Raw genomic sequence first — 9,615 nt, 5'->3', positions numbered from 1 at the left:
CAAATAAGAAAGGAACTCTGAAAACTCATCTAAAAATTCAGAGTAAGGACCTGGTGGACGATACAAAGTTACAAGAAGAATAGGTTTTCTTGCTATGCAATCTGGATGAGGTTTTAAGGGTTAAATGTTCAAAAGAGTTGTAAATATTAACCGCCTTGGGAGTAATCAGTAAGTCAGACTGAAAGATTGTTGCCACTCCTCCTCCTCGCCCAGAACTTCTTGGTATGTGAAAATTTAAATAGCTTAAAGTAGTTGCCACATTAATGCTAATATAATCCTCTTGCTGCAGCCAGGTTTCTGTAAGGTAACATAATTCAATGTGATTATCTCAAATCAAGTCATTAACTAGCAGACTTTTAGAGGAAAGAGATCTTATGTTAAACAGACCACATTTAATCGTTTTAACCTTTTCCCCAATTGGAGTTATTTTAATTTTAATTACATTATCATGATTTACTCCTTTGGGAATATTTGCTAATTTATTAGATTTTGGTCGTGGGCAAGACACTGTCTGGATGGAGTAAAGAGTGGGTAACAGTAGAGAAGCTGCAGAGATGTGTGTTATACTACAACTCTGCACCCTGGGTGGTCAGGGTTTTGGAGGACTAATAAATTTGGCAAGATTCCTAGAAAGAAGAGCTGCACCATCCAAAGTGGGATGGATGCCGTCTCTCCGAATCAGACGAGTCTTTCCCCAAAAGGATTGGCAATTATTAATGTAGCCCACGTTGTTTTCAGGACGCCACCTAGACAATCTTCGGTTGAATGATGGCATGCGGCTAAACATGTCATCACTGGTCAGATCAGGGAGGGGACCAGAGAAAATTACGGAGTCCGACATTGTTTTGGCAAACTTACACACTGAAGCAACACTAATTTTAGTGACCTCCGTAACCGGTTGTCATTACTGCCAGCGTGAATAACAATCTTACTGTATTTAACCTTATCCTTAGTCAGCAGTTTCAGGTAGGATTTGATGTCGCCCGTTCTGGCCCCCTGCAAACATTTCACTATATTCCCTGGTGTCTCTAATGCCACGTTTCTGAATATGGAGCTGCCATTCACCAGAGTGGGCTTCTCAGTGCGTGTGTCACTGAGTGGGGAAAACCGGTCAGAAACGTGAACAGGCTGGTGGTGACCAGTGGGCAGAGATCCACGACTACGCTTTCTGCGTACAGTTACCCAATCGCCTGGATGCTCAGGCACTTTTGGAGGACAGTTACTTGGGGGGCCTACTTTAACTACTGGATGTTCAACAGCCTGAAGCCTGGATTCTAACTCTGACACCCTCGCCTCAAAGCTACAAAAATACTACACTTATTACACATATCATTATAACTTAAGGAGGCAGAGGAATAACTGAACATCTTACACAGAGTGCAGGAGAGAGGAAAGGAAGAAGGAAGAGTTGGAAAAGAGTCAAGGGAAGGGAGAGAGAGAAGCCATAGCAATGCTAAGCTTGCACTAGCCTAGGCTAGCTACTCCTTACTATCAGCAATAAAACTGTGAAATTGACATGTGCTCAGTAGAAAAGTGAAGCAGAAGACGCTATGTTTTAAAGTAGTTCTGGTCAGTTAGAGTTACTTAGATACAGAGATATCACAGAAAAAATAACATCAACAACACTCAGTAATCTAAACAGGAAGTGAACATAGAGATGAATGAAGAATAAAGCAGAATGGTGTAAAAGGGGTCCCTATGTCGTCCAGAGGTCTAAGCCTATAGCAGCATAATATAGAGATAGCTCAGGATAAGCTGAGCCACTCTGACTATAAGCTTTATCAAAAAGGAAAGTTTTATTTCTAGCTGTTGTGTATGGATCTGGACGCTAGCTGCAACTCTCTCTTTCCTTATTTAAGGAGGTACAACCCGCCCTACCTCAATTTCATAATTTTATTTATTCTTTTGTTAGATTAGGTAAACATGTGGAATTTGAAAAACATGTCTTCCTCAACGTTCTTTCTTGGATTGGGGTTGGGAAATTCAGTGTTGTAATGAGAGCCTCAGGTGGTGGTTTTCAGTTTTCAATCAGGCTGGAAAGGTGAGCTGCCAGAATGCTTTGCTTGTGCCCTCAGTATTCCTGCAGCATTCAACAGTAGATAGGCTTTCGGCCTTTACCATCAAGGACCATGAGATTGTGAAGGCGGGAAAAAAAAACACATAAAAACTAGATTCTTCCTTCTTAGGGCTAATTGTCTTAAACTTTTTTTTTTTTTTTTTTACTGAAGTTGGAATCGATTTTTGAAAAAAAAAAAGAAAAATCTCACCATCTGTTTTTTTAAGATTCCTTGTTCCTTATTTTATGCCTTCTGAAGCTAAACTTATTATGTTTTAATTATCCGCCTGCACAAAAATGTGAACACAGCTTATTTGTTTGTTAAATTCCCAATAAGTAGTTTATATAACTGATGCTTACTTATTGCTTTATTTTCCAAACACATCAAATGCACATACTGAGGACTTCATTACTTTAACTGTTATCACTTTTCTGCATATCAATGCATCTATATTTTGTTATGGTTCTCCCCTTCTGGGACTTTTTTTATCTTTTCATTATCTAAGTAATTGTTTTCTATTGATCTTTGGTTTACTTTTCATGTTTGTGTTTTAAATAAGCAGTCTTTAGTTACACTCTGTTGCCCCCTTTAACCTGTTTCCTTCAGCACAGCTCCCATCTAGTAACTTCCAGTGATGTCAAAAGTACACAGATTTGTTACTTAAGTAGAAGTATAGATACTGCAGTTTAAAAACACTCTAAAGTAACCTTTAAAAAAAAAAAAGCCAGATGCCACTAAATGGATTGAAAGCTCAATTTTCTGACTGTTTTAAAAAATTAATTTGAGATAGGGCCAAAGATGATGGAGGTCTTGGTGGTCTCCATCTCCCGATACGCTCTTGCCTGTCTCCGACCTTTCAGACATTTCAACATCTTTTTCTGAATCCAACATTGTAGCATGGCATAGACAATTCATGTTTGCAGTTTGAAGAACACCAATGAGTGTTTGCGTTATATGACTCATCCAATTACACTAGTTTTCACTAGATGTGGATGGCACCAATGATCTGCATTGGATGGACATGACGTGAAATAAATATTTATAAACACAAAACTAAAGCCAAGAGTAATGAGTAACTATTGTTTTAAAATTGTAAGGAATAGAAAGTACAGATACTTGTGTGAAAATGTAATCAGTAGAAGTCAGAAGGAAGAAAAATAAGTAATGGAGTAAATTATAGATACCTAAATAGTGTACATAGGTACAGTAACAAAGTATTTGTGCTTTGTTACTTTACACCTCAGGTCACTTCTACTTACACCTTCTCCATATTCACCTCATTAGCCTTTCCTTTGTTCTGTTCCCTTTATATACACCACCTCTCCTCTCACTTAGGGCTGGTTTCTTGTTGTTGGTAGGTGGTTCCTCATCTCTGGCTCCTCACCTGAGTTTTCCCTGATGTTTTCTGGTTTTTGGTTCCCAGTATTTTTGTGTTTTTGGATGTTTGCCTCAATTTTTCATCATTAAACATTCAAGAACTCTTCTCAGTCTCACCCATCTCTGCATTTGGGTCCTCAAGCAACCTCACCCCCCACGTTGACATATTTTCCTTATAATAATAATTATAAAAGAACTAGAATTAGACCAGTTAATGCACATTGTTATAAGAGTGTTGCACAGTTATCCTGCTCTTGTTTCACTTGTCTATCTTTGCTTTATCTGGAGAGAAAAAAAATGAACTTTCTAATTAAATTCTGTAACTAATCTCTAAAGCTGACCCACGGCATTAGGCTCTGGATGGAAGCAATAAAAACAAGTGGAGAAACATTGGAGAGCAAACATTTCAAACATTATTGGCATGTTGGTGAATATCCTGGAGAGATCCAATAGATTAGAGTGTAATTAAAACGATTCCATATTAAATCTATTATTTGCTCTTCGCTTAATCACTTTGGTTTATGTGTATCAGATTATTCTAATTGTATTTTATGAAAGTATTCATATGAATTGAGACTGTGTAGGATTCTTAGTGCTGGAGTATGTACATATTTTAATGTGGATAAATACAGTCTAAATACTGATAAATAAAGGCAGAACATCCTGGTACTGAGGAAGCAGCAGTTTTCAGGAAAAATTATTGAAAATACTGCTTTTTTTAAAGGGTAACCAGTGGTGTGTGATTCTTTGAATTAATTGTGCGAGTATACATGGTTACTTTGTTCTGCAATGAGCCATTTTCTCAAATGAAGAAAACAAAGCTTTGAATTTTCATTTAGTATCTCATTTTATTTTGTAAACATTCTTGTGAATGGTAAAAATTAACCAACATCCTAAGAAAAATATCAGAGTATGACATGGCCTTGTTTAACTAGAGGTGGGTAAAGTACCAAAAAAGTTTTTCTCAAGAGTAGCACTACTTAACATTTTTTATTCTAAGTAGAAGGAAATCATCCGAGAATTTACTGAAGAGTAAAAAATATTTGGTAAAATGTAAACCTTTGGTACTAATTACTCAAACCATCTGATTTAATTATTAAAAAAATAAAATAAAATAAAATAAAAGCTATGAGAAAATTTTGGAATTACAAAGAAATTAAATAGAAATAAAATTGCAAATAACATGATTACAAAATAACTAATTTTGATGTAAAACTTAAAAGTCAGTTGAAAAATATTTCTTCTATCTTATTGTTCATAGAAGAAGAAACTGACACTAGTGTAGCCAGAGTAGTCTGGCTCTATTCTCCAACTTAACATCATAAAGTCAGTCAGTCATTTTATAAAGTAACAGGCAGAACTGCAACAATTATTTTGCATAGTGCAGGATTTAACATTTAATGGTCTACAACGACTACAAGGATGTTTGTAGCGCTGCCTTCTGATCTGCAAAAATGTATGAAATTCAGTTAACGTTGAATCTAAAAAAAAGGGAATAAAATAATTCATTTGTTTGGAGAGAAATCGTTTTTAATAAGATGCTAAACTCTACTTTTCCAGGATCTGAGTTTAAAAGGCTGAACTGAGAATGTCTGTGAAGTTTCTTTGAACAGCGTTGCTGTTTACATTTCTGAAAGAGAGAACTTTATTTCAGCATTTAAATTATTCATCCAGTGTTGACCTAACAAGTCAGATATGCTGTGATGTTGTGATGCAATAAGTGAAGATGGACTTTTTTTCCCCCCATAAAGTATCAACCATATGTCAACCATGTAAAGAGGTCAACCTTTCAGAGAGATCCCGACTATCAAACATTTAGAATCGATCGGTTTTATTCTTAAAGTCAGAGAGTTTAACACTATAAGGTTCAAAGTTGTTTCTTTTATTTCAAGAAAAAGATAAGAAATGCATCTTTAGCACCCCGAGAAAACACATATTTTACTTCTTAAGAAAATTATTTCATCACATTGCAACACAAACTGTTATTTTCATTGCTTTTAAAATGAGGGAATCTCAGGGATAACAAATCAGCATTGCTTTCTTTATCTTTTATACTCTTATTTTACAGCTTTTAAATGTATTGAAACATTTCATTGCCAACTTTGCATTTTGTATTTTCATGTCTGCTTTCAGTAATTTTCTACCTGCTGCACCGACAGTAGTTTCTTTCATTTAGATTGAACTATTCCTCTAAGTGTCTTTGTCTAAATCCAATAAATATTAACTGAGTTCTGAAGGTCTAACAAACTTAAACTCTAATCCTCAACTGTGAATTGATTGAATTCAATTCATATCAGTCTATTTCTATAGCGCCAATTCACAACACATGTCATCTCAAGGCACTTTCCATTTTACCAGATCATCCAGTGAAATTGATTCATAGTTTTCTATCTAAGGAAAACCAGTTGATTGCATCGACTCATTGACTCGAAGGCGACCCCTCACACTAAGCATGCTTGTAGCATGCTTGTGGAGAGGAAAGACTCCCTTTTAACAGGAAGAAACCTCCAGTAGGACCAGGCTCAGTGTGAGCGGCCGTCCACTGAGGCCGACTGATAGTTTTATTGGCTCTAAATGTTTTTATTTTATTTTGAACCATATTGCATCTTGGGCCAAGTATAAACCTCTCCTGTCTAGGGTTGCCAACTCCCTGGAAAAAGAAGGGACACCTCATGTGCGTGCCAGCTGACCCGGTAGCCTTCACCCCACCTGGCATGGTGAATTTTTTAGCCCCCCTTTGTGTGTGGAATTATTTTGTTTTAACTATTTGACTCATATCTGCATTCAATTAGATGCATATTTGTGAGTGACATGATCACATGGAAAACAAATTATTATCCAGCAATTCACATTTATACAAAGTCACAAACTTTGCTGAATAAGTATTTTAAACATAAGCCTGTCCTGCTTAACTTCAAACTGTAAAAATTAATATAAAACAATAAATAAATAGTGCATATTTTTGGTGCAACAGCAAACTTGTACAAACTTGTAAACATGCCTTAAATGCAATGACTGTAGGCTACAGTTGTAAAACAGAAAAAGAATCATTAGCTCAATGCCACATTATGTGGCGATAGCCTACTTTTTCCACATATTTCCTCTGAGCTTTTGCAGTAGTGAGAAGTTGTTTGTCTTTGTTTGTCTAATTACTCCATTTATGCCCCATACTGCTCTGTTGTCTCCCGCTATCTTGGCTCGACCAATGGGATAAAGGTATTCTAGATCGTTACACATATGTTGTCAGCCCGTTGGTCAAAACGCTGGACAGGCCTCGGGAACATGTTTACCGTAAAGTTTGTATACAACGTGCCCTTGATTTTCCATGAGCTTTTTACAGACAGTTTTTTTTACTCTCACAGTAATACAGGACAAAGTGCGTTCCTTTTCCACTAAATACGGGACAGATCCTTCTATTTCTAAATATGGAACGATTCAGTTTTTCAAGGGACTGTTGGCAACCGTACTCCTGTCCCACATGCATAAAAACAGCAAAATAGTTTTTTGGAGGTTCCAAAAAACAACCACAGCCAGCTTATCAATGCACTGGCTACAGATGTATTTCAAGTTTAATTTCAAAATTAATTTGTTTGTTTTTTAGTTTCTTACAGCGGCCTAGTCACATACCTTATTCATTTCAATGCCAAATGCTTCTACTGGTTGCATACAATTGCTTTCTTATCGCGCCCTGTTGGCTTATCGTATCTCATTTCCGTGTATTAGACCTTGTTTTTGTTCCGTTTGCTGGTAAACTCAAGTATTTTGAGTGTTATCTATAGAAAAATCACATGACAAAGGGCATGATGTGACGAAACAATGTAATAAGTAAACAAGAAACTACAGTAGTAGCCATTCAAAATTTCCCCACTTTCCTTGATGGGTCCTTGGTTAGTCCCCTACAGTTCATTTTTAAACATCAATCTTTGTAGTGAAATATTCTTCCTGTCCTGGTTTGAGGACATTAAGATCTCAAGAGAAGCTTCATCTCCTGTTCAGACCCTTTAATTCATTGAAAGGGTGGAGTCACAGTAAAGAAAATGAATGCCAGTGGTTGGAAGTTGGAGCGCACTTTGCTGGAAGTTGCAGGGAAGTGGGCTGCCATTCGGCTGGTGCTTGACTTGGGCCATTTTAAATGGCTGCTACTGTAATGGAGTGAATAAGTTACCAGCAGGTGTGAAGAAAAGTCCAAAGAGTTTAGAGTAAAAACTATTAACGTGCTGAATACATTATGAACGTTGATGTTCACTGAAGCAGGAGCTACAGCCACTGAAGCTGGTAGGTTGATGAATGTATTGGTGAGCACTGCCAGCAGATAGCTACGATGTACAGCTAAGGTTATATCCTAAAATGTGCTTGCTGCAAAAACACCTTTTGTTTTCAAAAAGGAAAAAGTAAACACTATCAGGATGAAGGCTAGGAGTATCGTGCTTTATCCATGTAAAGCCCCTGTCACACTTTGACGATTTAGACCAGCGTTTGCCTGACATACACAAAATGTGGCAAAAACGCTGGCATACGTTGGAGAAATTATGGGTACGCTGAAACACGCTGGCACACGTCGACATACGACAAGTACGTCGAGAAATTTTGAGCACGCTCCAAATGCTTAAAATTTGTAACTGTAAGTTACCCATAAGTCGTGGCGTCCAGCTTATGCCTACGTCCACGACCAACAAACTTCAGAGCAGACATGAAGCCGAATCTGCAGCGACTGCATATCTTCTTTATTTCTTTTCATTTTTTCTTTTTATTCATTTATTTTTTTTTTTGGCTTGTGGTAAACAGCAGCTAGGTCAATATCGCTATCATGGTCATCTTTTTATGCAGACCGAGAGCGTTCGAGCACATCACTGCATCCCCTCAGGTGCATCGCAGAGTGGCGATGCACCTGAGGAGATGCACCCTAACATAGACGATGCAACATAAACATATGTTTTTTTTTTTCTGTATGATTTTTTTTTCTTGGCACATGACCAATCCCAAGCTGCGCAGTAGGTAGTACTGCTGCCTTGCAGCGAGATGGTTGTGGGGTTCGATTCCCGAACCGTGGTCTTTCTGCATGGAGTTTGCATGATCTCTCTGAGCATAGGTGGGTTCTCTCCGGGTGCTCCGGTTTCCTCCCAAACCCATTAAATTGCCATACACCAGTATTTTGGGGGTGTTTTTGTTTTGTTTTTTTAACAGCTATTTCCAGATGTGTCCCTCATAGACTGCAGGTTAAGAGCTGACATTTTTTCTTTTTTTTTTAATGTGCCTCATCAGATATCGGACCTTTGTCTCAGAAGATGCAGGACCTAACACACTTGTTGCAACTGTGTTGGCAAAGGATCCCGATGGGGATGGGATCACGTACAAGATTACCACAGGAAACGATGAAGGCAACTTTGTCATCGACAGTCAGAAAGGTAAGATGTTTCTTCTACGATTCATGTGTGTCAGATCATAAATTCTTACCAAAGTCACTCTGTGGTTTAATGGCGGACAGTGGTGGCTTAGTGGTTAAGGTATAGAGCTTGGAATCCTGTGGTTCTGAGTTCAAGCCCCAATCCCCCAGACTGCCACTCTGGGTCCCTGAGCAAGACCCTTAACCCCACACTGCTCCCCGTGATGGCAGCCCACTGCTCCCCAAGGGAATGGGTTAAATGCAGAGGTAAATTTCTTCAATGTGTGATCAATTATTGTTATTAGTTCATACTGCTTTTCTAATTCTGAATTCAGATGTTTTAAGTCCCCCTTCACTAACACATACTTTATGACATTATTGGAAATGCCTATTTGGTGACACAGGTGGCTTTTTAAAAATAAAAAAAAACTATAGAGCTATATATTATAGATGCAGCAACCCTCATACTAACTTTATCTTAAAAGAAGCAGTGAGTAGTAAGGTAAGTTGGCAGTAAGTCATTATTTTAGAGAGAAAGAACTAGAACATCTAGATGTAAAGAACTAATAGATCTTTTAGATGAAACACGCTGTGACAACGTGTCCACTTGGCTGCTCGCTGTTTTCTGAGATTGCCGCTTTTCTCCTTAGCAGCATTTTTTTGCGTGCCTTTTTGTGTTTGCCAGTCTCATTTATACGACGGAGTATTAGGGCCACACATGAAGAGAAAAAATATTTTTGCCATGACGAGATTAAACTCGACATGTCGACTTTAAAGTCGACATATCGACTTTAAACT

At 37.7% G+C, this 9,615-nt stretch overlaps 1 protein-coding gene across 1 annotated transcript in view; it reads left to right on the top strand.

The window, feature by feature from the left end:
* Nucleotides 1–9,615, top strand: part of LOC107093830 (neural-cadherin-like) — a 501,663-nt gene that overhangs the window by 156,991 nt on the left and 335,057 nt on the right. Inside the window, exon 7 of the mRNA XM_015389130.1 lies at nt 8,697–8,839. Within this exon, the coding sequence (XP_015244616.1) occupies nt 8,697–8,839 (143 nt within the window). The remainder of the gene's footprint in view (nt 1–8,696; nt 8,840–9,615) is intronic.

This window comes from Cyprinodon variegatus, unplaced genomic scaffold (assembly GCF_000732505.1).
Source record: "Cyprinodon variegatus isolate N-32 unplaced genomic scaffold, C_variegatus-1.0 Scaffold448, whole genome shotgun sequence".
Classification (NCBI taxonomy): Eukaryota; Metazoa; Chordata; class Actinopteri; order Cyprinodontiformes; family Cyprinodontidae; genus Cyprinodon; species Cyprinodon variegatus.
The sequence above is the reverse complement of the archived record's forward strand: the minus strand, read 5'-3'. Positions and strand labels throughout refer to the sequence as shown.